Source organism: Opisthocomus hoazin, chromosome 25 (genome assembly GCF_030867145.1).
Source record: "Opisthocomus hoazin isolate bOpiHoa1 chromosome 25, bOpiHoa1.hap1, whole genome shotgun sequence".
Lineage (NCBI taxonomy): Eukaryota > Metazoa > Chordata > Aves > Opisthocomiformes > Opisthocomidae > Opisthocomus > Opisthocomus hoazin.
In genome coordinates this window covers 5,839,294-5,866,347 of record NC_134438.1, presented here as the reverse complement: position 1 = coordinate 5,866,347, position 27,054 = coordinate 5,839,294, and the positions used below count along the sequence as shown (strand labels likewise).

Sequence of the window (27,054 nt, the reverse complement as noted above, 5' to 3'; positions counted from 1 at the left end):
TTCAGATTTTTAATGTCCATGAAAAAAAAAAAAGAGAAAAAAGAGAGAGAGAAAGAGAGAAAACAGAAAGAGCTTGATGAAGGAAGGGCCTTTTCGGAGCAAGAGGGAGTCACTTCTACAGGGACCTCCTGCAAGGCTGAAGGCATCTCAGATGACATCCAGGTGCAGGATGGAACGAAGAGCGGGACCTGGAAGATCTCAAGGAGGATCAGCTCCAACCTGGAAAGCCACAGCCCTTGGGTGGATCCTGAGGATGTGGTAAGGGGTCTCTGGGTCCCCCCCCACCAGTCTTCACACTGTCTCTCCCCCTGACCCGGCACAGCGCCCTGAGCCCTCCCCGTGACCCGGCACACCGGACACATCCCCGGCTTGGCACACCGAGACCAGCACAACAGGCCACAGGACGCTCAGACAGCTGCGTGACCTAAAGCTGATGTTGGGGACAGGCTGGGATCACACAGTGTCTCCCATCCATGCAGGGACAGAGGAGGAAGATGGACTGCAGCTCCTTTTAGGGAGAGACAATCCTGCTTTGGGGTAGAGATGGACAAACCAACTTTTCCAGGTCCTTCCAGCCCGGGATTCTGTTAGTGAAAAGATACATTGACCTCAGCAAAGCCTAGATGCTCCAGACAAGGTCTCTGGCCTCTTCCCTTCACGCTTTTGGTGGGACAGGTCCGTCTCCGGTCTGTGGGTAGTGACACCCATGGCACCGCAGGGTGCTGATGCTGCAGAGCAGCTCCCCAGGGCACGAGCCCCAAGCAACCTTGCAGGACGCTCTCTTGGAGGTGGGTCTTCACGAAGAAGCAGTCACAAGCCGTGGGCAAGGTCCATCTCTGCCGTCCACCTCTGCCGGGTGAATATTTCAGCTAAAATTGCTCATCACCAGCTGAGCCCTGACATTTGGGCTGCGCAGGTCGCACAGGCAGAGCTTGCAGCCCCGTCCCTCCGTGACCTCTGCCTGGAAGGGGAGGCAGCTCATCCCCCGACCCCCGCATAGGGCCTGCACCCCAAATTTCTCCCGAGGATGCGGGTGGCCGTCCCCATGCTGCTGTCACACAGTGCCATCTTGTGGGTCCTGCAACAGAGGCTGGAGCCAAGGCGAGAAGAAAATCCAGGCGACGGAGGGTGTCTCGGTCCGGCGGCGAATCTGGCTCCATCCACGGCATCACTGGTGCAATTTTGCTCGATAAAAGCCATGTGGGAGTGGGAGGAGGCTGGGCTGAAGCGAGGACGGACGGTGGTGGCCACCATCTGCCTTTGGAATGACCGGCAGTGGTTCATGGGCTGGTGCTGCGCCTCGGTTTCCCCAGCTTTAAGAGTCGGCATAACGATCTCTGGTTTTCTTTCCGAGGTGCTCCGGGAACCACAGCGAGATTTTGCTGTTAGGAGCTCCACCGTGTGTCCGTGCCCACCGTGTGTCCATACCCACCGCGTGTCCGTACCCTGGTCCAGAGCTGTTTCGAGATGGGACACCCAAAAACCACCCCCCCCGCGATCCGACGGCACCAGCCTTCGCCTCCCACCAGGCTCTGAAGGCTCCCTGCCTCACTGTCATGGGAAGTTCAGTATTTTTTTCTAAAAAGCATCTATTTGGCTTAAAATCTACATCTGGGCCCGTTTCTCTGCATCCTTTTTCCAGCTCCACTGGGGCTAGGGTCACCCTTTTCGATTTCTTTTTCATTCATCTGTCGTGCTGGGAGCCCCTGGCACCAGGAGCTGGGGGTTTCTGCCCTCCCCCAGCCCCATTCTCAGCACTGTGCGGGGTGGATGGAGCCGATCCTGCCCCGCTCTCACCCTCCTGCCCCAGGGCTTCTCCACGGCAGCAGCTCGCCCAGCGCCGTGCGATCGCCGCAACCCCACAGATCCATCAGAGCCCGTGCTGCTGGGGGGGCCGGCAGGGATCCCTGCTGCAGGCACCTGCCCTGTCTCCCTGCCCAGGAGCCGGAAAACAGGATAAAACCAAACGAGGACCCTCCGCGCTGGGGTGGGTGCCCCAGGGACAAGGTGGCATCGCAGCAGCCTGCCAGCGCCTTGTCCAGCAGTGGGGACACACGTCCTCTCGCTGGGTCGGAGCCGCTTTCCAAGCCCAGAGCCACCCAGCGTGCACAGCAGCGGGAGTGCAGGGGTGAGCTGAGGCCGGAGAGCTCATCGCAGCGGTGAGCACCGCCAGTGGGTACTGCAGAGCCCTGGGCATCACCCTGAGCCGGGCTCGATGGGTGATGCACCCGTAATGCTGCATCCCCCTCTGTGCCACCTCGCTGAGGATGAAGAGCTGGGAGTATCGCCATCGCTGCTCCCACAGAGCGGGGCTGCACTGGGGTCAGAGCTGCCCGACGTGTCCCATCGTCCTGGTCATCGCTCCTGGGGAATGTTTTCCCCCGGATCCAGGTCCTGGAGGGACTCTGGCCGAAGATAACCCCTGTGCCACCTCCTGCCTCCGGCACGGGCAGTGCTGCTCCTGCAGCCCCCCATGCAGACACTCACCCCAGTCCTACGCCAACATCTCCAGATGATGCAGCGGTGCTCAGCAAAACTGCCCTGCTCCGACACGGCTGCCACCGCAGGGGTGGCACCCCCCTGGCGTCCCTGCTGCTGGCGGATCTCATCGGATCCCATCCATCCTGCTTTCTTCCCTCCCTTCCCTCATGCTCCCTGGGGCTGGATCAGCCCTGAAGAAGCCAAGCGAGCTACAGATGACAGGAGGCAAGGGAAGCAGCAGCCCTGCTCCCCACCAGGCCTGTTCCTAAGCGAAGACCCAGCAGCTGAAGTCATCTGGGGCTGCTGGACATCTCTGGTCCTTCTCCAGGGAGGGTCTCCAGATCCCAGTGCTGGCCTCCAGACTCCCAGCACCCCCAGTGCTCTCGATAAGCCACCAGCAATGTTAGCAGGGCATTATGCAGAGGAGCAGACGCCGTATCTTACCAGTCCACGCGCCCCATAAAGCCAGCGTGTAGTGGTTGAACTGGTCCAGGATGGAAGATCATCTCCATGATGCTCCTGAAGCACCTGCGGGCAGCCGGGCCCTGAGCAAGCCCCTTGCAGGGGCTGATGCTGGATGGAGGAAGGGAATCAGAGGATGAGGGATGAAGGCTGATGACAGAAGGATGATGGGGGTGACAGGACAGGGAAGGACAGAGACACTGATGCCCGCGGGTGCTGGCGGCCCCAATACCCATTGCTGTAGCTGTCTGCAACCCCAAACCTCAGAGAGCCCCCAAAGCCCACCCCAAGAAAGGAAACCGAGGCAGAGACTGGGTGAGAAGAGATTTGGTAAGAAGAGACTTTTAATCGGACTCCGTTACAGCTGTTACAGGGTTTCTCTCGACTGCCGAGGAGCCCGGCCGGCACGGCACGCGTGGTAAATACACCGGCTACGAGGACACACGGGACGAGTTACTACGAGATCTGTGCTTTTACCTGTACAGGAGGGTCTCGCCAGCGCTGCGCTCGTCCGCAGGGGAAGGGGCTGCATCCTGCGTGCTGCCGTGGCTCTGCCCGGGCTGTGCCGTGTCCCACCCGGCCACCAAGGCCACCGGGCTCTGCTCCCCACTCCTGCCAGCGAGAGCCAGGCTCGGGGAAGGATGGGGGACAGGCTGGAGGCAGTGGGTGTTGCTCCAGGGAGGTGCTGGGGTTTAAATCGACCCGCCGGGGTCCGGGCAGGGGCCAGCAGGTGAAGCAGGAGCTGTTTTGGAGGGGTGAAGGGGAATGGGCCAAGGAACACCCGCAGAAGGTGCAAATCAGCAGAGTACAGCCAGCTCCAGCCGTCCCTTCTGCTTTGCACCAAGGTCAAGGGCAGATGCAGCCCCCGCTGCAGAGCCCGATGCTCGGGGATGGAGCATCCCAGCTCCAGCCCTGCGGGGACTGCACGCACCCTCGGACCCCAGCACCGCCGTCGCGGGGTGGGCACCCTCCTGCAAAGCTCCTTTCTGCCCTCAGCACCAGCCATCCCCCTCTCCAGAACCGCTTAACCCCTCCCCAGCTCTGTCCCCGGAGAGGGAACAGGCTTTGGACCCCTCCTGATCTACCCAGCACCTCCTGGTCCACCAGCCAGGGCCACCGTCCTGCTCCGAGCAGCAGGATCCGGGCTGGGAACCGAGCAGGGAGCTGATACGGGGGGACAGGAATATCGGCAGCGGTTCCCCCCCCTCCTTCGCCCACCACATGAAGGAAAACTGAAAACTGCCTGTGCTCACAACTAGCAGCTATTCCCTGTGACTCCGTGGAGAAAAAGAGGAAAATAAGTGATTTCCAGGGCTAAAAGCCACGGGGGTCGGCCTGATCCGCAGCCTGGGACCCCGGGAAGGTGCGTGGAGGGAGAGCCTGCCCCGGCGAGCGGGAGAAACCCCCAGCGCAGGCTCCAAAAGTGACCGAGTGCAGCGCGGAGTGAATCCCACACCAAACGCACCCGCACACGCACCCCCGCGCACGGCACCTACGGACGAGCACGCGCACGCTCACACGGCGACGACACGGATCACTTGAAATCTAACACACACACACACACACACACACACACATGCCCCCCAACACCCCGTGCCTAACACCGAGCAAATGCCACGAAGAAATACGGTATTTCCACAGATAAAAAATAAAGGTGTCGTCCCTCCTCCTCCTCCTTCCTCTCTGCTGGATCCCCAGGGGAGCTGGGCACCCTGGGGCTGGGGGGAGGATGGCCACCCACCACACACGAGAAATAAAAAGGTAAAAATATGTCCCAATATACAACGAGAATTGATCTGTACAGCACTGGGAATGAAAATAGGTCACGGGCCACTTTGGAATACGTTTTGTCATTTAACAGCATTTACAGTGACATTTACAGAATAAATATACAATAGAAACAGAGAATCTCTAGGTTATTATTCCGTCTCCTCTCTCTGTATATATTTTATATATATATAATATAGCTTTTTTGTTACCTTCTTATTGGCTTTGCCTCTTACTGACGCTGCAAGAAGAAGGGAGGAAAGCAAACACCTCCCTGGCTGGTTTGGGAACGGTGGTGGGAGAGACAGCGGGCCGGATCCTTCCCCCCAGGGCTCGAGGAGCATCGCGCGGTGGGGGCAGATGGGACCGAGCACTTTGGCTACGGGAGGTGTCCTGCTCCGTTAACTCCATGGGAGCTATGGTGGGAATCCGGCCCCCGGGCTCAGGGGCAGAGGGAAGGGGACGTTGGGCAACGATTTGGCTCATCCTCTGTTTTGCCGGTTGGGTGGAGGAAACCAGGGACAGGGGGAGAAGAAAGAGCTGGGAGGGAACATCTTGCCTGATGCTGGGGAAATGCCACGGGTTTTGTGCTTCCATCCAGAGACGATGCGGTGGGGATATTCCTCTGTCCCTCTGCGCGGGCAGGGGAAGGAGAAAGACAGCGGAGGGGATGATGAAGACAGGACCGCTGGAGGAGAGACAAGAGCATGGCTGACCCTGACCACAGGGGCTGATGCTTCTCAGAGTCACCAAGGACTGAGCTGCTTCGGTTCAGTCCATGCCTCCGTTTTCCCCTTGGAAAAATGGTTAACGAAGGGCCTGAGCTAATTGTCCAGAAAGAGTCTCCAGGTCACCAGCCAAGCTCATGGAGAAGGACTATAGATAAAGGATCACAACCCACAAGAGAAACATCATTGTAGGGGACCTCCTGCACCCAGGGATGCTAAGAGAAGCCAAGGACGTGCCAAATGGACCAGGTACTTTCTGCCTTCGCCTCTCGCGAAAAGGAGAATCAAGGTGGAAAGAAAAGCCACTGATAGGAAAACGGAGGAGAAAAGGGCTTGTGGGCAAGCACCCACAAACTTGGCCTTCAAACTGGCTTGAAATACCATCACGCGTGATCTAAGCCCAGCAGGACCAGCGATGAGGAGCTCCCTCAGCTTCTGGAGGCCATAACAACGTGCTGAGAGGGAGAGAGGGTGCAAGCAGGCTGCTGCTCCCATGTCCCCACGAGGAAAGGAGGAAGATGCCACGTAATACTGGTACCCTTGACAGAAGTGCTCAGCTATGTGCAGAATTCAGGGGAACAACCCTCAGTCCCAGTGGGAGAGACTCTGAACCCTTCCTAGACAGCATGGGGAGAAACCACATAAGGTCACATTAATCTGGTCCCCAGATAACACAGATGGGCACAATAGAGGTCCCAGGGCTCTAACGAGGGCTCACCAGCCTGGATCAAGAGCTAGCGGGGACACTAGGACCTGGCATTGACTCCCAATAACTGCTGCTCAGCAGATGCCTGCTGTCCCCAAGAGCTGGTTGCCCCTATCTGAAGGCTGGTAAGCCCCACGGAGATGCAACGGGAGGCAATGCAGACCCCCTGGCTCGAAGCTAGGAGAAATGAGGATGCGCGTCCAGAGATAATCACTGCCCAGCTCACCTCAGCTGGTGGGCGCAAGGGAAGTAAGTCAGGGGGTGGTTTCCTGAGAGCTAAACCAGGACTGTGGTAGGACTGGATGCCCCACAGCTTCTCTGCTTGTCCCTCTGGGACATCTAAAGAGAGTGGCAAGAGGAGACGATCACCATGCCAGGGATTTTGGTTCAGCAGAGCATCCCACTTGCTGGGAGTAATTCCAGGAGAGCACTCCCAACTCCCATCACGCTAACCCTACCCAGACCCCACACAACGCTCACACATCCAGATCACGCTCGCTTCAGAGGTCCTTCTGCCACTGAGCACGATAACTGCCTAACCAGGGAGCACGCTGACCACATCGTCCCATGGACGTGACATCTCCGTGTGTCAGAACAACCCACGGATGCTGTCCCCGTGCTGGTGGTAACACAACAGATACCAAGGCTCCACCATCCGCACTCTCACATATTGCGATACCTCAGCCAGCCCCACGCTGCTCCCTGCCAACCCTGGTCAACATTTGGGGGTTATCTGGGTGTGTCCACAGCTATAAAAACCTACAGGAGATACAACAACAACAACGGTGACAACAACAGCACCCTTTTGTGCTATGAACATCGATGGTTAATTGTGCTCGTTGGAATAAGGCCATGACTCCTCCCCGCTAAAGGACAACAGACTGGGAGGGGAGAGCGTTGGGTCACAGGAGGAAGCGTGGCTGGCTTTCCACCTGACGCCAGGTCCTTTTTCCAACCATCAGCTGCTTCGAAAAGAGAGATTCAGATTGGAGATGCATGAGAACAACTCTCGGACAGATATCGCAGCGTCTCCTGTTCCTCCTCCCTTCCCCGAAGGCAAGCCCGGGGGATCCTGCCTTTCAGCCGAGGGTTGTCGGAGGAGTCCTGCCCCTCCCGCAATCCCTTCTTCCCAGTGTCATCTCAGAAATGGCTGCTTTTGGTTACGATTTTAAGAGGGGTTTCTTCTTCATCTTCCTTATTAATTAATTTTCCCTGTTGCCTGGACAGCCAGGATCCACTCCCCAGTGACCTCCTCTCCCGGTGGGGGTGGTCGTCAGGCAACCATCACAGTTCAGATTCAGGGGTGCTGGCCAGTAGGTACCCACTCCCGTATCGTCCGTTGGGGGCATTGCTCATTTCCATGGGGGAGTTGCTCCCGGGACCCAGGTAGGAACGGTGCGTGGGCATGGGGGACGGGGTCTCGCTGGGCACTTTGCTCAGGATGAAGCGGGTCTCATCGTTGTCTTCCAAATTGGAGATGTCCTTCATCATCCGGCCCTTCTTGTAGGTGACAGAGAGGGTGTTGGAGCCATCCGACACGAGGTGGAACTGCCGGAGGATGAAAACCAGAGGCAGAGGGAGGGATGCGAGTATGATCAGAGAGATGAGGATAGCCATGGCCCAGCTTGGGTAGAAAAGGAACTTTTCTGCAGCCTGGAAGAGACAGATATCAGTGTCAAGGGGCTGTTACAGCGAGGGTGATGCACACCAGCTACAACGTCTCCTGAGTGCTAGGCAATTCCTGCTGCCTCCTGCCAGACTTCATCCTCAGGAGCACCACCTGAAGCTATCAGAAGGTGGGTTCAAATCAAGGAAGGGGACATGGTCCTGCACACAGCATGTAGCTGTGGAAGCAAACCAACATCCAGGCTCAAACTTCAGCCCATGGTCAGAGCTGGCTGGAGACTTCTGGGCAGCACGGACAGACCTGACTGCCTGCAGAGAACGAGCGGCCACACGCAGGACATCTCCCAGCAGGAGAGGGGAGGAGAAACAAGCGGAGCTGGGAAGAGCAGGGTGGTCTGCAGCTCTCAGCTGCCCTCTGCTCAGCCTGGACCCGGGGTGGAGGCAGCTGCGGGGACGGGAGCTGTGCTCACCTCCTCTCTGATCCACGCACTGTAGCCTGGGGGGCTGACTCCCAGCTGGATGATGCTGGCAGTCATGAGCACGGCCATGCAGATGGGAGAGACGTACTTCCAGGTGTAGTAGTAGAACTGATAGGGCCGGAAACCCAGCATTTCCGTCAGCTCCTGCATGAACCTGCCAAGAAGAAGAGATTGAACCCTGCCGTTCCCCACCCCCAAGTACAAAACTCCCTCCCAGGAGCCCCCATTGTGAACTACACTCAAGGCAGGGCTTGAAGCAGAGCCCAGCTGACCCAGACAAGCATCTATGTGTCCCTGAAGCCTGTGGGCCTGGTTGGGAACCTCCTATGGAAAAGGCCATTTGAGCATTAGCCAGAACCTCCCTTGCTCTGGCCAACTCAGGAACAAGAAGAACAGACACTGGGGGGATTAAGGTCTCCTTCCAGAAGGACCTGGAAACCTCAGACAAAAGGGTAATCACAAGCGCCAGAGCACCATAACCAACACTAGATACCCACTAGAAGGACCAGCTCCTAGGGCTGGGTTACACCTAGGGCAGAGAAGAGGATCAAGGTGAACTGAGTTCCTGCCTCTATAAGGTAGCTGGCCCTGGGGCCTTTGCTCCACCAGAGCTGGCCTCTTGGGGAAAAAGTCGTATGGGAAAGAGCTGGAAGGAGGGGGCTTTTTTAGCCAGGAGTTGCAGCAGTTATTCTTTGTGTTGTACAAACACCTTACTTCTTGGTGCCATAAATCCAGGCCACAGCGATGTTCTCCAGGATGACCACGACTGTGAGCGGCAGCGTGGCTGAATAATCATCAAACATGGTGACAAAGTAGTTCCCAGAGCGCTGCACAAAGATCAGTCCCACCAGAAAGGCGAAGATGCAGGAACCAACTGTGGGGAGCAAACAGGCATGGTTAGCAGAGTACCCCAAGGGGAACGAAGACCTCCATCACGCAGCCAGCTCCCTGCATTAGCAGGACCCAGTACACATCCACCATGTCCACACTCTTCTGGAGTGACTCTCCAGGGCCACGGGGACCCTCCACCCCTTCCCCAGCAGGATGCAGGAGAAAAGACCTCACCTGTGAACACTTCCTTCCGCACCTTGAAGGTGTCAATGATGGGTGTAGTGATGCCTGACATGGTCCCAATCATGCTCCCCAGCCCCAGGTTTATCAGCATCAGGAAGAACATGACAGACCAAAACGGTGAGGCTGGGAAGTGGGTCATGGCTTCTGTGAAGGCAATGAAGGCAAGGCCAGTTCCTTGCACCGACTGTTCAGGGAGAGACAGGACCAAAAGATGAGGAGAAACACATCAGAGATACAACCTACAAGCCCGTGCATACCTCAGGTCTCTCCTGTCACCCTGAACCAGTCTTGGAGGAAAAAAAATCCAGTCTGGTACCCCAGCCTGGAAGCGGTGATGACCCTGCTAGACTTGCTACGAGCAGACTTTTTCCCCACCCCAGGAAGGACCACTGTGTGCTGGGGAAGACCACAGGGACAGGGAATCCTCACCCTTGCTGCAAGGTCTCTAAAACATAGTTTTTCCAGATCCATGTGCCAGGAGTGACACAAGTAGAGCAGCTCCTACCAGGGAGAGGCAATAGGGTAGGTGACCTCCTGGTCCTACTAGGGGTGCCACCAGGTACCTTGTTGAGTTCATCCTCCAACAGGCAGGCATCCAAGCCCAGTTCTTTGAAGTGCCCCTCTTTCACTGTCATGATCACCCTGTACATCTCATTGTAGTCCTTGGCGGTGAGATGGGAGAAGTTCACGTGGGGTGGGATGAGGTCGTGGCTCAGCACATTGGTGTTCAGGTAGCCCAAGATCTTCTCAGCATTCCTAAGGGAGAGCAGAGCCTGGTCACTCAGAGATGACCCCTTCCTCCAAGGGTGGAGGATGAGGCCTGACCATGGAAGCCCTTTGCAACAGCCAGGATGAACCTCCCTGGGTCACGTTACCTGGGTCCAGTCAGAGGACCTCTTTGCAACTTCCCGAGGTGTAAGTAAACATTGCAGTAGGCCACATGACAGAGGACACAGACGGGGAACCACCAGGGAATAAGCTCTCTGTGCCTCCTTCTCAGCCACTTGCTGCTGTGGCTTCTCTCCTGCTCTGGGACTCCACACTGCATGGTCTGGATTTTTTTGGATTCAGCTCACTCTCTAAAGATAACACTAGGTGCACCAATTCACCTTCCTCCAGCTGCTTCAGGGGTACAACACAGCAGCTCCCTTAACCTTGCAGACAAGTGGACCCTATGATGAATTGAAACTGGGGGAAACCCAGGAGATGTGACCGGACGTGTTGGAATTACCCTCAATTTGCAGGCTAAGAGACCATCTTAGAGCTGGATTTTAGGTTGGAGGAGCTGAATACCCAACTGCCTCAGCTACAATGGGACATCTCTGGAGATCCTGGTCTTGACCATCAGGAACTTGGATCCACCAAAACGCAGTATCATCCAGCTCCAGGGCACTTATTCTGTTGCCTCTAGATCCACCACAATCAGCAGTAGCAAAGACCTGCCCACCCCCCAGAGAGAAAAAGCAGTTCTTACTCCACCACACATTTCTCATTCATGATGTTGGCCTTGAAGCCCAGCACAGCAAACACAACCAGGGTAGCCAGGACGGACGTGAAGAAGTTAATGAAGGAGACGAGCGTGGCATCAAAGTGGCAGTTGTTGTCCTGCTTGTTGTAGCTAGAGAAGGCGATGACTCCTCCAAAGCCCAGGCCCAAGGCGAAGAAAACCTGTGTAGCTGCCTCCCGCCACACCTGAGGGTCTAGCATCTTGTCCAGCTTGGAGGGGAGACAGAAGAAGTTAGGTGGCTTGGTGGCCCCACAAGTCATCCCACTGGAGCTAGAGCTAAATTAAAAGGCTGCTGTGGCCGCAGCCTGGGCTGGTTTTGGAGCAGCCATGGGCACGCTTTGATCTACCACAGTCAGGTAATGCATCACCCAGCGCTCGTAGGTCCTTCTTCTCTTTCCCACAGAGGGGAAAACCAAGGCATGGAGAAGCGCAGGGGAAGGTTTGGCTTGGCCATGGCTCTGAGTGCTCTATCTACCCCAGAGCCCAAGCTGGGTGCCTGATCTCCCACTCCAAAGCCCTACAGCTTCCCAGTGGACCACCCAGCTTCCCTGGGGAGATGGCGTCCCCATCCCCTCACCCAACGGAGCCATGTGCTGCCCGGCCATGGAGCTCCATCCTCCCCCAGCCATCTCCTGCCTCCGGAGCGCCTGGAGCACTTGAAATCCAACGTCTCGGCTGGCAGGTTTGTCTAACCTCCCGTCCCCCCAACCACATCCCCCGCTCTCCTGCGAGCCAGAGCCGCAGGCTGGAGGCCTCCGAGCATCATTCATCAGGAGATTATAATTAATATCTTCTAACAGCCTTGCAGGCTGAGATGATTCATCTACATCTCTGCTTAATTAATTAAGTAGCTGGTTAATTAACGGATGCATACCACCAGCGGAGGTTTCACTGCCAGCCAGAGCATTCTCATGAAGTCTTTAAATACGTTGCCTCTGGCACCCCCACATCCCCACTCTGGTGCCTGGGCACCTAAAGGCGACGGGAGCGATGCTAAGGCTCAAAGAAGCTGGTGAGATTGCGAGGCTCTTGGCTGTCCTGGCCGTACCCTGATGACATATCAGCATCTCTGAGCTAGTTTGGGGTTGGTACTCTGGTTCTCGGGGTGCGGAGCGTAAGGGAAAACAGTGTGTGACCAGCCAGGAGGAGAACTTGCTCCGAGTCTGCTGGGCTTGGAGGCTCTCACCTTGGGCGTGAACATGTGCATGATCCCATCCACCGCCCCGCGCAGCAGAAGTCCCCGCACCAAGAAGCAAACCAGCACCACGTAGGGGAAGAGCGAGCTGAAGTACATCACCTAAGGGCAAGAGGGATGCGACACGGGCACAACCTCATTTACCACGCGCTGAGCTCAGCCACCTCCCCATCCAAGCCCAGGACAGCACGACAGGGGTGAGAAGGGCGGGGTGCCCTCCCCAGAACGACGTCTGCTCCTCAGGCAGTGCAGGGTTAAGCTGTGGGACTTCTTGGTGCAGGACGTTAGAAGTGCTGAAGCTCAGGTGGATTTGCAAAGTGCTTGGACACACTTAGGAGAGGAGAATCTGCTGAAGGTGAAGATGCTGATGTTGTCTCAGGAAATCCCCAAAACACAAACTGCTGGTGCTCGGGAAGCCCGAGGGAAGGACAGCTCTGCAGCCCCCATCCCAGTCCCCAGCGTCTGCCCAGCGCTGCAGGCAGCCCCGACCAGCAGATGTGGATGGGGCTTCACCCCGGACAGGCAAGACCTGCTGCCACGACCCTGCTCCTGCAGCTCCCTCCCACCGCTCTGCTCTCAGGGCCATGGGGCAGGGGTCTCATTGCCCTCTGCTACCTACCTGCTAATGCACCAGATGTTTTGCAGAGCACATCTGGAGACAGGGATGTTCAAGCGTCCTGGGAGACCATACCCTTCTGCTTCCAACCCCACTGCTTACACAGCCTTGCTTGAAATGTCAACGGCCTCTACAAGCTAACAGCATCTCTCTCCCAGAGCTTTCTGCTCCTCCCTGTCCTGCTTCTCCTGCACAGAGTCCCAGTGCTCGCCCTGTGAAGGAGGGCTCAGCTCTCCCCCTGACACCCCACGAGCATCCCTGGAGATGATGGGCATCAGGGACTTGGGCAGTTGACAGCTGGGCAGGTGATTTGGCTAGCCCAACATGGCTCAGCCCTGGGCCACGGCTGCAGGTGTCAGTTGGACTAAACCTCTTCCCTACACCCTCTTTTGATCTTATTCTGGATCCCTTCAGAGATGGCCCCAACTATGGACTCGGCGTGAGCATCCAGGGGAAACATCATCCTCCAGCCACTCCAGATCAGGGCAGGAGAGTGTGGTCCAGGCTCTGCCCTGAGGACAGACCCAGGCTCTGGTGGCCACCGATACCCACCTTCCCCGAGGACTGGATGCCTTTGATCATGGCCAAGCCAACAAGGCTCCAGGCCACCAGCAGACACACGGTCATCTTCCAGTTGAGCCCCCCACTCTCCGAGATGGAGTTGGAGATGTCCAGGGTCTCCCGGTACCAGAAGTAGGTGGTGGCTGAGCTCCTCTCGCATTCAGTCTCCACAACTGCAACCGAGCAGAGGCAGGAGAGCATGAGGGGGCTGGGGGAAAGTTACCCACCATCTCTAAGGGGATGAACACCAATTAATGTCAAAGACCTGCCAGAGCCAGCCAGGGAAGGCAGGCACCTCTGGAAACTCAGGGACAGGAATTAATGTGGCCCATTTTTAGCAGAAAAAAGAAGAAATAGGACATAAAGCCATTGTCAGGTAAAAATAAGATGTCACATAGAGGGAGAGATATTTGCATTTGCTACGAAACGTCCCAGAGTGTCTCAAGGAGATGTTCACAGGTTATTAAACACCATTAGCTCCATCGGCATATCAGTCGGGCACTGACGGAGCAGCCAGGTGAGCTGGGTCACCTTCATGGTCCGGGGTCAGATCCTGGCCACGAGCACCGAGGCAGCCTGGAGACCCAAGCTCTGGATCCCCAAACTGGCATCAAATCCCATCGGTGGGGATGGACCCCGAGAAGAGAACATGGGAGAGACTCATCCAACCCAAGGGAAACATCTCCATATGACCAAGGCAGCCGGACGGGAGAGGACCCAGTGCCCCAGGAGATGCCTCAAGCTCCACTGCCCTGTGATAGCTACAGATGCTGGGGGTCCCAGTGTCCCACAGCCCCCCTTCCCCAGGAACTGCTCCCTCCCAGCTGAGCCTCCCCCTGCACCAGTGGCCATCCCTTACCGGCCACCGAGCCGTTCTTCACGATGGGGCACTCACTCCAGGGAAGAGGGTACTGGAAGGACTTAAAGAAGTAAAAGATGCTCCAGCCAATGATGACGTTGTAATAGAGACCGACAAAAAAACAGACCTGGGGTGAGGAGAAAGGACACGGTGTTAAATCACAGAGCAGTGACCCAGCAGACCTCCCACTGGGCAGGGACCCGGGGGGAGCAGGGGTGCTGGGAGCAGGGGACGGGGCCATTCCCACCCAGCCCTAGAGCCACGGGTGGAGCTGGAAAAACTCCCCTTGACCTCTCAAACCTCCGTGCGGGGCCCCTCGAGGTTTGCTTCCAGGCCACCCCCAGCTTTGCAGCTTGCAAAGGCGTCCCGTGCCCCCCGAGGTGCGGGCATGAGGGGACCCATGGGTGCACTCACGAGGCAGCTGGCGTAGCCGATGCCCCCCAGGCGAGGACAGATGTAATTCCAGACGCCGATGCTGCCCCGACGGATCCGCTGCCCCACCGCCAGCTCCAGGAAGAAGAGGGGGAGCCCGATGATGATGAGCAGGACCAGGTACGGGACCAGGTAGGCACCTGAGAGGGGAGAGAACGCTCACCACGGCCCTGTCTCTGCCTGCTCTCATGCAGCCAAGGACGGACGGACAGGGATGGACAGGCAGGGCAGAGCTGGGACAGGCTCTGCTTCGTCCATGGGTTCATTTGCAATGGATCTGGGAATGCAGATCGGCAGCAGAGAGCAGAGTCATGGAGAGGAGCAAACACACGCACGTGGAAGGGAAGGGCGCAACATCCCCCGCCAGCGTGGGTACCTGTGGGACTGATCCCAACGCACCCAACACGCTGCATCCGTGCAGGCACCTCGCCCTACACCGCTGCAAGCCAGCCCACGGGGACACACACATGTCCCCAGCTGTCTCAGACCCACGGAGCCCTCCTGCTCACCCAGGTCCTGCCTGCACACGCATGTGCGAGCACAACCGACCCCCCGCACCGACACACCCCCCCCAAACACCCACATCCCCAGCAGCGGCAATCACCGTGCCACCCGGCACGGAGCGAGGTCCTCTGGTAGGGATAGAAATAACTCAAATTAGAAACACAGTTGATCTCTGCCTAATTGAGGAGGCCAGAGAGAAATGAGCAGCTCCTGAAGCATAATCAAATGACCGTAAAGGATGCGATGACTCACGCTGCAGCGCCCGGCCGATGAATTCATCCAGCCTCCTGCCAGGGGCTGAGGAATGGGCTCGGGAGCGCGTGGCTCGCTCCCACGGGGCGGCAGGCGATCCAAAGGCACACGCCGGAGCCCGGTTGCATCGGGTGAATTCCCAGCTGGATTCACACCTCGGTGACAGCCACCGGTCCCTGGACCCGAGCAGGACCTGTGGCAGCCGATGCTGCTCCGAGCAGCAGTGCTGCAAAGCGGTTCAGCCTGCAACAGCGTCCTGAGCCGAGCGCCCTGGCAGCAGGCTGGGGATTGAGGCGTTAAAAACTTAGGTGGGGAGATAAATTAAGATTCAGCAGCTCAGGGTGATTAGGAGGATGAAAGGAGAAGCAGAGAGGAGGGCAGAGCTGGAACCTGGTGTAATTCAGGAAGGACCACGAGCATCCCATCCCTGCAACACCCTCCTGGGCATTCCCATCTCAAACTCTGGATGGTCAGAGATGAGGCAGACGGACAGATCCAGCTGCAAATTTCTCCAGTATTGGAGATTTTCTTCCTGTGATCTCCAGAACTAGGCACCAGCCCCTGCCCGTGCATGGCCGTGCCCGGCAGCCCCGGCTTGGCAGCGTGGTGGGCAGTGCTGCCAGCCCATGCCAGCTCCCAGCACACTGAGTCCTGGAAATTTGGCTCCAGCTCATCTTGCTCCCAGCACGCAGCCGTTCTCCCCCGCAGAAACCCGCTTGGGGAGCCAGCGAGAAAGCAGCAGCCGCGACCACATCCCGGGGCTGCTCAGCACACCCAGAAGCCGTCTGCCCATCAGTTCCCAGCTCCCGCATCCGTCTGTCCGGCACCAGCCTCACAGCCCGGTGGGAATCCCAGCCAGGGGCCAAGAGGTTAAAGGTAGTGGGAGGAAAAGGCAGAAAATCACGGTCTGCCCCATGGGACAGAGGAGATGATGCCACAAAAGAAAAAGTGCAGGAAAGCTCAGCAATCTGCAGCTCAAGCCAGTTCCCAGCTCCGTGCCTCAGTTTCCCCATCTCTAAAATAGAGGCAATGGCTGAGGCAGCTTGTCAAGCCTTTCTCAATACCTGCTGCAGGAAGATGTCACACAACAGCAAGCTGCTCCTAAAATCAGCGGCTTGTCCAGTCCTTACCTGGCTCAGCTCCCCTGCACCCCACCGCAGGATGGGGCCGAGCCGCCGGGCTCAAACCCAGCGCACCCATCTCGGGCGCTGCAGCGGTCTCAGGGCTGCTGCAGGTTCAGTTCCCCAGCCCCACATCGCATCCCACCTGGCCTTTCATCTAAAAACACTTGCTTAACGCTCCCCACATCCAGACAGCAAATTCCGCCCTGGATTTGCTGGGGAATATGTGAGGATGAATCCCAGCCGGGGAACACAAACTGCTCCTCCTGCTACCCAGCACCTGCGACAGCTGAAGCTAAAGCCCCACAGATGTGCAGGACAGCAGAGACCTCAGAATAAACTCAGAACATTTGATGCATTGCACTAATTACAGCTAGTTACTGACCACCGTGCCAGCGGGGAAACTGAGGCACAGCTGGGTTAAGTGAACACAGAGAAGCAGAACTCTGCGTCTCCAACCTCTGGGTCTGAGCTGGTTCCCAACTGGATTTAATCAGGAAAACCTGCTCGGAAGTCAGAGGCGGAGAGCTGTGTAGCGAAGCCAGCAGGGCCGTGGCGATCCCTCCCAGCCCTGAATTCACCCCGGGCTCTGCCTCCGACCTCCTCCGAGCCACGCGAGCGACGCTCCCCGCTGCATCCGACGCACACGCGCCGGCACGTGCCCTGCAGCTAACGCAGCCGTTCCAGCCTGCGGACGCTCGCTGCGACCCAGGACCGCGCCGAGACATCCCCGTCGGCTCTGCAACGCGGCCGACGCACCGTGCAGAGCCGTGCTGCGCCCAAACCGAGCCTCGCCCGGACCCACAGCAGGACGCCGGGAGCCAAGCGTGCCAGCGGCTGCGGAGATGCTGGGATGCAGGAGCTGGCCGCAGCGTGCCCCGTCCCAGCCGGGAGGGGAAGGCGATGGCGGGGCGAGCAGCCCCGGGGTGGGAAGTGCTGACTGCACAGGTCTTCGTTTGGGAGAATGAGTCATCGTGAAGATGACACCAGAGATGTTTTAATTATTGAGAGCGGCTGCAGGCTTGCCAGCTTCGGGGCTGGGGGCATGCCGGATGGCGCAGGGCTGGGAGCAAGGCGAGTGCAAGGGGGAGAGGGGAAAGCTGGGCTGATCCTGGCTCCATTTAGTGCCGCTCAGCAGGGGCTGCTTCCCATCGCTGCAAAGGTTGGGATTAATGATGAGCAACCTGCCCTCCCATCAGCGTCACGAAGGGTGTCGGGTCTCAGCACGGCTGGAAGAGACCTGGCCCTCCGGGCTGCTCCTGGAAGCCCAAGGAGGGGTCATGGAGTGGGAGGACAGGCTGGTTGAGAGGAGGATTTAGGAAGGGGCTGGAGCCTACACGAGGCGGCTTCAGGACCTCGTGAAGCGGAAGGACTCTCCTTTTGTTTTTTCCCTAGTTTCCAAATTGCCCCAAGAAGAACTGGGGGCCGCAGCGAGAAATCCTGGCTCCCAGCCTTGGGATTCACCTTGACTTTGGAGCGGGCGGATGGACGGCCTTTAGGAAGTGGCCATCCTGGAGGTTCCTGCATCGATGCACACGCAGCGGTGAGCACCTCCTGGCTCTCCCTTTCCTCCTTCAGAGCCCAAATAACCCCTGCCCTGCCCCAGGATCCACACCCTGACGTGCAGCGAGGCAGGATGGGGCCGTACCCCCGTCCCCCAGGGCTGAGCCATCCCTGCCCCATCTCTCACCTCCTCCATTCTTCTGGCAGAGGTAAGGGAAGCGCCAGACATTGCCCAGCCCCACGGAGTAGCCGATCTGCGCCAGGATGTACTGCAGCTTGCTGTTCCACGCCGGCCGGTTCTCCGCGTCCAGCTCCTCCTCTCCATCCTTCCCCTTGTCCCAGGCCTCCCCTGTCACGTTGAGGACGCTGCGTTTGTAGTCCACGGGCTCTTCGTGGGCCAGCAAGTCGGCCACCGACTCGGTGACATGCTCGCTGCTGTGCTCCCGCTGTGTCACCTTGCTGTTCTTCGGCATCGGGATGGCTCCGTGCAGCCCCGGGGGGTGGGGTGGGGTGAGGGGAGAAGATGAGTGTCCCGCAGGGAACAGCACCCGTGTGAGCTACAGCTCGGCCTCACCTCCTCTTCATCAGCAGGACCTGGGCAGGGAAGGGGTCAACAGAGGATGAGCTGGTTTTGCATCACCCCAAGGTTGTCCCGGTGCGGGTGGGAGCGGCAGCACCAGATGGAGAAGGGTCTCCATCACCCCATGCCTTGGGGACCTCCCTCTGGGCTGGGCGATGCTGACGACCCCCTAAGGCTTCATGCATGATGGAGGAACCCCCTGGTTCACCACTCATGGAGCAGAACCTCCCGTGACCCACAGGAGGGAATTTCCCTGGGCTACTGGGGCCGGTGACAAGCGATGGAGCCGGTCACATCACCGTGACACCTCTTTTCCCCTCAAACAACCCCAGGCCAGCAGCTGGTCCCCACCAAGGGCTGACACCGCACCCAGCGCCAGCCAGGGCTCTGCCTTCTCCTGCTCCCTCCCCTCCCGGCTGAGCCCGGGCTCAGCCCCACGACAGCTCCAAAGCGCTCCGGGGACAGTGACAAACGCCCGAGCTATCTCTCCATCCCTGGACATTATCAGGAGCGACTTCAAAGCCTGGGAGCCTGCAGTTAAATCTTCTCAGGCAGCTTTACAACAGGTAACGGCTGGCGGCAGCTGAGGCAAAGCCATCAATTGTCCCAGCCCCTCCGCCTTCCCAACCTTCATCGTGGGCCAGCCTTGGCCATGGAGAGCCGTACCAGTCCCACAGCATCCGCACAGTCACACCAGTTTGCCCCCACCACCTCATTCCCACAGCTGATGGCATCGGATCCCGTGGGTGCGGGGCCGGGATGGGCGCAGGCAGGGTAATTTTTGGACCCACAGAGGAAGCGCGGGTGGGAGCGTGGGCTCACGGCCGGCACGGTGACGAGCAGATACGCGTGGCGGGTCGCATCCGCAAATGGGGGACTGCCTGTTTGCACCGGGGACTCCTCCGGCTGCCGGAGCGATGCTGCGTGGAGGCGTTTCAGGGGGTGCCCGTGAGCCGGCTCAGCCCTGCAACGCTCGTCCCCAACTCAAAAAGCTTTGGAGCATCAGGGAAACCCGCTCCGTTGGGCTGGAGCTACCCAGCTCAGGAAAGCACCATGTCCCTCCTCTCCATACTGGGAGAACTGGGGTTTGACTGGCAGCTCCTGCCCCAGCTGGGACCACAGAGCTTCACCAAGACCGAGAAAACCCACAAGAAACCTCACATCTTGGAAAATGATTCTCCCAAAGGGCCACGCTTGCTTCTTTTCTCTCCCCTCCATGCCTGCTTCTCAGGGGACACCAGGCTGGTCACCAGTCCCTGGAAGGGTGATGGTGCCATGCCTGGGACCTCTCGCAGCCTGGCCTGGCCACAGCATCATCTCCCCTTCACCCTGGGGGCTTTCTCCTTCAGTTCAAAGCTCGTACAAGACCCAGGTGGCATCTCGCAGGTGACATTGCACAAATAACCCATCAGCGCCGTCCTTGGGCAGCCAGCCCTCAGCGTGGGCACCCGGTCTCTACCAGGAGGGATGATGCAGGATGGACCTCCCGCTGTCACCTCCGGCAAGCCAAAGGAAAACTCTCCCGTGATTTTCCAGAGCCATCCTCAGCTCTTCTTTCCTTTGGACAAACATCCATCTTTCTGACCCAATTCAGCTCACAACCTCAAACCTTTTCACAGCAGCGGGTTCAGCCCAAGCAGCAAAGCCCATCCCCAACCAGCAAAGCCCATCCCCAACCAGCAAAGCCCATCCCCAACCAGCAAAGCCCATCCCCAAGCAGCAAAGCCCATCCCCAAGCAGCAAAGCCCATCCCCAAGCAGCACACCAAGGTCTCAGCCTGGCACGGGAGGGAAGCAAAGCATCGGCAGCAGGAAACCTCACCCTCCCTCGCCCTCACCTTGGTGTTTTTTCACCTCTGAAGAAAGTTCCCCCTTTGCCAGGCCCCGTTCCTATTAGAAAAGCTATTTTCGGCGGTCGGCTGCATCCGTTGCCAGGCAACCGTGTCGGCTCCACATCTTTCCTGCATCCGGCTCCTCCGGAGAAGCCGTTTGAATTATTCTTTCAAGCCTGGCCCAGCAACGTTTAATTTCCTAACGAGGGCTCATTCACGTAAACCACTCGTGGCTCGATCGTGGCAATTACCGGCACGTGGCTGCCCGAGGCTTGGAGCATCCTCAGCCAGGATGGGGACAGGCACGGAGCACAGGGAAGGGCCTTGTCCAGCAGCCAGGAAACCACTGGGATTTCCATCGATTTTGGATCAGGCTCTGTGCAGATTAGTGCGGACCTGGCTGAATCACCCGCAGGTTGTTTGCTGCTCCCTGTCTGCTCAGCAGCCACTTCAGCTCCGTCGGAGTTAGGGTGACTCAGACCTTCAGGAGGACTCAGCCTCGGGGGCTAAAGTCTCTCTTTATGCTGGAGGTAGAGCCCAGAAGACCTAGGATCTGCTGGCCGAGCCCCCAGAGCTCGGTGCCCCATGGCGAGGGCACCCAGACTGCTCTCCTGGGACAGCTCAACCACTTGGAGCGAAGCCTGGGAGATGCCCAGTGCCAGGGAAGGTGGTGATGAGCCAGACCAGCACAACGGGGTCAGCACAGACCCCACAGCATCTGTCTCTGGATCTCCACCTCTCCCTCTCCTCAGTTTCGGTCCCCCCCGCAGTGTTATCCTTAGGAGTTAAGAGGCAGCAGGACACAGGGGTCCTTGAGGAGCAGGTCTCTTCAAGCACCTCCAAAGCCCCAGAAGCTCTCAGCTCCTTGGGGGATGCTCATGACAGCAACATTCCTAAAGGATCCGGGCATCAAAAGGGGATCTTTTGCTCTTTGGCTGCTCTCCTGGGGCTGGGGCAAGGGCTTTCTAGGCATTAGGGTGAGACAACACCAGGGGATGAGACGAGGGTGAAGGAACAGAGGTACAAGTCTTCCTCCCTATGGGAGACGTGGCCAAATTGAACTAGAGCAGGGGAAGACCATGGTAGAGGTCCAAATCCTGATCCCGGCGTGGCTCTGTCACTCTGTCCCCATGGCTTGCTTAGGAAGGTCTTGCCTTCTCCCAAACGGCTCAGCCTGGTGATGGTGGTGTTGCCCAGAGGAGATCCAGGCCTGAAGGAGAGAGGACCGTTCCCAACAGCGATGCCGTGAGTGCACCCAGCCTTTGCCATCCACATCCCTGCCAAAAGGAGCCCAGCCAGAACCAGCACAAATCCACCAACCCATAGGGCATGGGGACCCGATCCGGGGAACAGTGGGGTCAACGGGGCTCTTTCTATTAATTTCCTCACCATTTTGCATCAGCCCCAAGGCCTGCACCCCTCAAACTGGAAAGCACAGTCCAAATCCATCTGCAAAAGACATTTCCACTCATTCCTTTGATTGAAAAGGGAATTTAATATAAAATTCATCTGCCAAAAATAATAACCACCCTGCAAGAACGACGAGGCAGATCAGCTGACAACCAGGAGCTTTCCAGGATGGAGAGAGACAGAAAACCCTTGTCACTGACAGATGGAGATTCAGCTTGTTTACTTAGCCCTCATGACCTTAGTTTTCTTAAATGTGCATTTTTTCCTTCTCTTTAGAAGACAGATGAGGGTCTTCCAGAGCCCATGGCTTGCAACAACCTCACTTGCGCTGCCAGACCAGGGGTGCCTGGGCACCAACCACCTTTTCCCAGGTAAAACCAGTGCTGATGCCACCCCCGCAGGGACCTGGAGAGGGATCACAGCTTTTCCCATGGCAGGATCAGGGAAAAGACCAGTTTGCACTGGGGTTGGTGCAGGGGTCTCTCGAGATGACTTGAGAGCCACCACCAACATCCCACAGGGAGTTACGAGGGGAGACATTGGGGAAAGCATCACTGGGTTGTCCCTGGGGATAACTGACCTCCCGTGTCTCCTGCTGCTTGGTGTCTCCTGGGTATCCCCTTAAATGGGACTCCCTTTCATGCTTACTGCTGGGTGCCTTCATCTCTAACCTCGTGATGGACCTGAGCCCCTGTGCAAAGCAACCGCCATCCCGAGCCCCACTGCCACACCTGACCCACCAGAGTGGTCCTTGCCTGCACCAAGTCACAAACCCCATCTGTGTCCCCCCCCGCCCAGGTGACACACGGGTGGCCTCGACCACCGCATCCCTTTGCCCTGACAGCCCAGGAGCCGCCGCTGCAGCGGGTCGAAGGCCCAGGGCAATGGTTTGCCGTGGTACAAGCTGGATTCACCCCACCCAGGGAAGGGGCAGAGACAGAGAAGCTCCTGCTTTGCCCCACCCAGGGGGGTTTAATCCATACCTGGAGGCTCCCATCAATCCCAGCTGGAGACAGAAATGTCCATGAGGGAAAAGCTTCTATTTGGGGTGAGTGCAGACCTCTGGGAGCCGAGGGCACTGCGTCCCCCAGCCCTGCCAGCAGCATCACGCGTGGTTCAGCGGAGGAGGGATGCTCCGAGCTGCGTGTCCTGCCTCGGCCCGTCCTTGCTTTCTTGGGAAGGCAGCTGGGGAGCAATAAAGGAGGCTGGAAACGTGTCAGCAAAGCTTTCAGCTGGGCCTGGGAGCGCAGAGACAGGCGGGGAGGAGATGGGGATTTACAGCAGCCTCTGAGCAGAGCAGTCACCAGCAGCAAACGTGATCTGGGTCTGAAGGACGAGCATGGCAGGAGATTTCTCCTCTCTTGTGTCCAAATGCTACACTTACATACTGTTTGGGTCCATAAAGGGGAAACTGAGGCAGGAAAAAACACAGGCTGGGATCTGGCAAATTCAAAATTAACATTCAAACCATGGGGATTCTCTGGTGGTCCCTCCCTACCCCAGCACCTCTCCTCCTTCAGCTGCGAGCCCGCTGCCTTCCTCTTCCAGGCAAATCCCTGGCAGCTCCTAAAGCAGAGGGGAAAGATGATCCTGGAGAAGCATCCAGCTCACCGGGCCCGAGAAGGTCCGGCTCACTCCATCAAGGTCACAGATCAGGGAAGGGAGGGAAGAGCGAAGGGACCAGAAGCACAGAGGGATCTCAGGAGACGTGGAAGGCCACTCGCAGGTTTGGGCTGGAAGGTCTGAGCATTAATTTGCAGCTCCCCAACACACATGGGGCCAGGGAAGCCTTGCACCCAGGACCAGGCTGTTTGGTGCAGATAGGGCGATTGAAGCAGGGAGGGGAAGGGATGGATCCAAGGTCACCCGGGAACCGGAGAGCCCAGGGAGGAGAGGCGGAGGGCAGAAACAAGCACCCCTCCCGTCGTCCCTCTGTGCTCTGCAAAGCCAAGCAGCAAAGCGAAGGAGCCCTGGACGCACATCCTGGCTTTGAGACCAAACCATGAGAAAAACAGCTCCAGGGATCGCCCTCACATAGCGGGTCCTTTGGGAAGCATCCCACCTTCGCAAGCCCCAAGAAACCAAGGGCAGGACCCTCCCAGCACCACCCAAACACCGCTTTAAAGCCCCAAGAAGACATTTTTGCCCAAAGCAGAAGCTTTGCAGCTCCAATTCCCCCAGCCCTGCTCCGAGGACCTTCCCGCAGCCTCCATCACGCAATCGTCTCTTCCACGAGCCAAGGCTGGACCAAGGTATCTCCATCTTAAATCTACTCTGTGCTGGGGCTTGCTCCTCCCTTGCTCCACGGGGAAGGTTTTTGCCATCTGGGCTCATTAGGGCTGCTCCCTCTCTCCCCTTCATTAAATGATCCCCTCTAATTAGCGCCAGGCTCTCGCCACCCCACGGAGATGACACCCAGTGACTCAGTCCCACCAGCCGAGCCGCATCCCGGCGTGCTCCCTCCCTTACCCCCGCGCGTGGAGATGCACAAACTCTGGGCAGGGTCGGCGTGAGCAGACGGGAGAGCACGGGGGTGCCCAAGGACAAGGGCACCCGCAAGCAGCTTTACTGGAAGCCAAGCTCCCAGCGTGGGGTTCAGAGCAGCTCGGCGGCACGCACCCGGAGGTGCTCAGCACCGCGTCCTTCCCCTGCGAACGTTCAAGCCCGTTTTAGCATCACGACACAGGAGCAGTTCACATTCGTCGATGAATCAGAGCTGCCTCCGCTTCTGTCTTACACCTACCCAAGTGGCTTTCGCCAGCAAAAGCGCCCAGATGTTATAAATAACCTCCAGCTCCGACAAAGGCAAGCAGAGGTGGGGCTGCCCCAGCCACGGCCACCCCAGAGGTGGGTGCGCTTCCCACCACCCCCAGCTGGGGTTTTTAATACACCCCACAGCAAGCTGTGACATTGCAAGGACTCTTTTCTTTAGTAGGTGCCAAGAAACCTTTGGAAAGGGCAGTTTTGCTGCTGGGTCATGAGACAGACACAACAGCCCCGGAGGAAGGGAAGCCTTGGCACTCGGGTTCGTCACGAAGCGTGTGAGCCCACTGATTCACCGAATTTGGTCTCCTTTCATCTCTCCCTTCGCATCGTGAAAACACACATCAGCTGCAAGAGCGTGACACCGCATCAAAGCCAACCATGGCAAGATTCCTTCAGGGCTCCGTCTGATTCACCAGATGATCTTCTCGGTGATCCCTCTCCAGCCACCCGCTCCGGCTGGAGGTTAGCGACTGAACCCAAAACCGGTCCAGGTTTATCCTAAAAGGCAGCAAACGGGCGGCATCCAAATCCCTCCGCAAGCTCTGCTTTTCCCTATCGTAATTCATTAATCTGCTGCTACGTTTGTAAACAAACAAGTCCAAAGGCAACCCCAGATGGGGTAGAACCGGAGCCTCTCCTCCCAGGGCAACGGTGTGGCCTGGGCGTGCGTAGGGCAGCATCTGAGCTAGGGTCAATTTGGTCCTCGCGACTCCGGCTCGGCTCTGGTGTAACTCCAGGTTCCCTGCTCTGTGCAAGCCTGGAGTAGCAGGGGAGTCACTCCAGATCTAAATCAAATCCTTTTGCTCCGATCGACTTCAGCAGAGCTTCTCTGGAGATGTTCCAGCCCTGCCTGGACGCGGTGCTGTGCAGCCTGCTCTGGGTGACCCTGCTTGGGCAGGGGGTTGGGCTGGGTGACCCACAGAGGGCCCTTCCAACCCATAAAATTCTGTGATTCTGTACCCTGGGGCACAGCTCAGACCCACATTTGGTTTCCCTTCCAAGCAGCCGAGCCGCAGGCGAAGCACCATCCAGGTTCCTTGACCTAGTCCCGACACCTCTTGAGAGATATTCGCAAGAAACTCTCCGCCCTGCCGAGAATAGCTCCGCTGCCGCGGCATTTCGGGTTTTTTCCTACCAGAAATAGTTGCATCAGCTCCTGCTGGATTCAAACCTCAGGTGCCTCTGACACAAGGCAGAAGGATTTCACCTTCTGGGTTCTTTACGAAGAGCCAGGACCAGGATTTCTCAGCGGGTCTAAACCTCACGTCCCCGGAGCGATGCGAATCCGCGCCCGGCCAAGACGCCGGCCCAAAACGCGCACCTTTGGGCGCATCCAGCCCACGGAAGGGAGTCCTTATCCCCCCACACCCAACGCTGAGCATTGCACGAAACCAAGACCCCAAGCCCCATTTTTCTGCCTCAAAACCAGCCATCCACATTCAGGGCGCAGCGTTAAAAAAATCTATTTAAAAAAAGGGAAGGGAAAATAAACCCCCAGCACTTCGGGGGCCAGGAAGGAAACGCTCCACGCAGCCGAAGGCTTTCTCCTCTCCCAATGTTATTGTCAAGGTCAATCTGAAGCTGCATTTCTACCCATCCCGAGGCAGCGGCTCGGAGGGGATGAGCCCCCCCCCCAGCCCGAGCCGGGGGTCAGTGCCACCCCCCGGCAGTGACCCCCAGCCTCTCCAGGCTGGCTTAAGCCATTTGCTGTCTCTAAATGTACACCACCCCCCCCCAGCCCTCGATGCCACCACCCTTAGGGCCATGCCTGATGCCTCCAGACTGGGGTGTCCCCCTCCCTCACCCCCCCACCCCACACCTGATGCCTCCAGACTGAGGTGTCCCCCACCATCACATCCCACACCCCCCACCCCCACACCTGATACCTCCAGACTGAGGTGTCCCCCACCATCACATCCCACACCCCCCCCCCCATGCCTGATACCTCCAGACTGGGGAGTCCCCCACCATCACCCCCCCCCATGCCTGATGCCTCCAGACTGGGGGGTCCCCCACCATCACCCCCCCACATGCCTGATGCCTCCAGACTGGGGGGTCCCCTCCCATCACACCTCCCCCAGCACCTTCCCCCCCAAAATAGCCCCGACAGCAGCGGTGGGGAGGGGGCAGGCAGCGCCCGGTGAGGCGGGGACCCCCGGGAAGGGGGGGGGCGGGGGAGCAGCCTTACCTCGGCGCTGCGGTGGGGGCTGCCCGGGGAAGGGCGAAGCTGAGCCGGTCCCGGGAGAAACCGCCCCGGTTGCCCCCGCCCCGGTGCGGGGGGGGGTGCGGGACCGGTCCGCGGTTGCCCGTGCTGCACGGCACCGGGAAAGCAGGAGCAGCCGCTGCCTCCGCACCCCGCGGCGGGGAAGCTGCGCCGGTACCGGGGGCCTCGTCCCTTCCACCACCACCACCACCCCCCCCCCGCCCCGTTCTCCGCCTCCCCGGCACCGGTCGGCGGATGCGCGCTGGGCTCGGCCCCCGTCGCCTGGCGGGGGGGGGTAGGGGGGGGGCGGATAACTCCGCTCGCGGGGTGGAAGGAAAGCAATAAATAAAAATAAAAAATGAAATAAAATAAAAGGGACACGCAGCCCCTG

At 58.4% G+C, this 27,054-nt stretch overlaps 1 protein-coding gene across 1 annotated transcript; it reads right to left on the bottom strand.

The window, feature by feature from the left end:
* Nucleotides 1–3,255: 3,255 nt before the first annotated feature.
* SLC6A17 (solute carrier family 6 member 17) lies at nucleotides 3,256–27,054 on the bottom strand. Its single transcript, XM_075442824.1, has 12 exons — nucleotides 26,649–27,054; nucleotides 18,061–18,467; nucleotides 14,476–14,633; nucleotides 14,062–14,188; nucleotides 13,194–13,375; nucleotides 12,017–12,127; nucleotides 10,798–11,039; nucleotides 9,887–10,079; nucleotides 9,315–9,507; nucleotides 8,964–9,123; nucleotides 8,241–8,403; nucleotides 3,256–7,797 (listed from the first exon to the last, which is right to left on the bottom strand). Exons 2-12 carry the CDS (start codon nucleotides 18,344–18,346, stop codon nucleotides 7,429–7,431), a joined length of 2,184 nt encoding a protein of 727 aa, XP_075298939.1. The 5' UTR covers nucleotides 18,347–18,467; nucleotides 26,649–27,054; the 3' UTR covers nucleotides 3,256–7,428.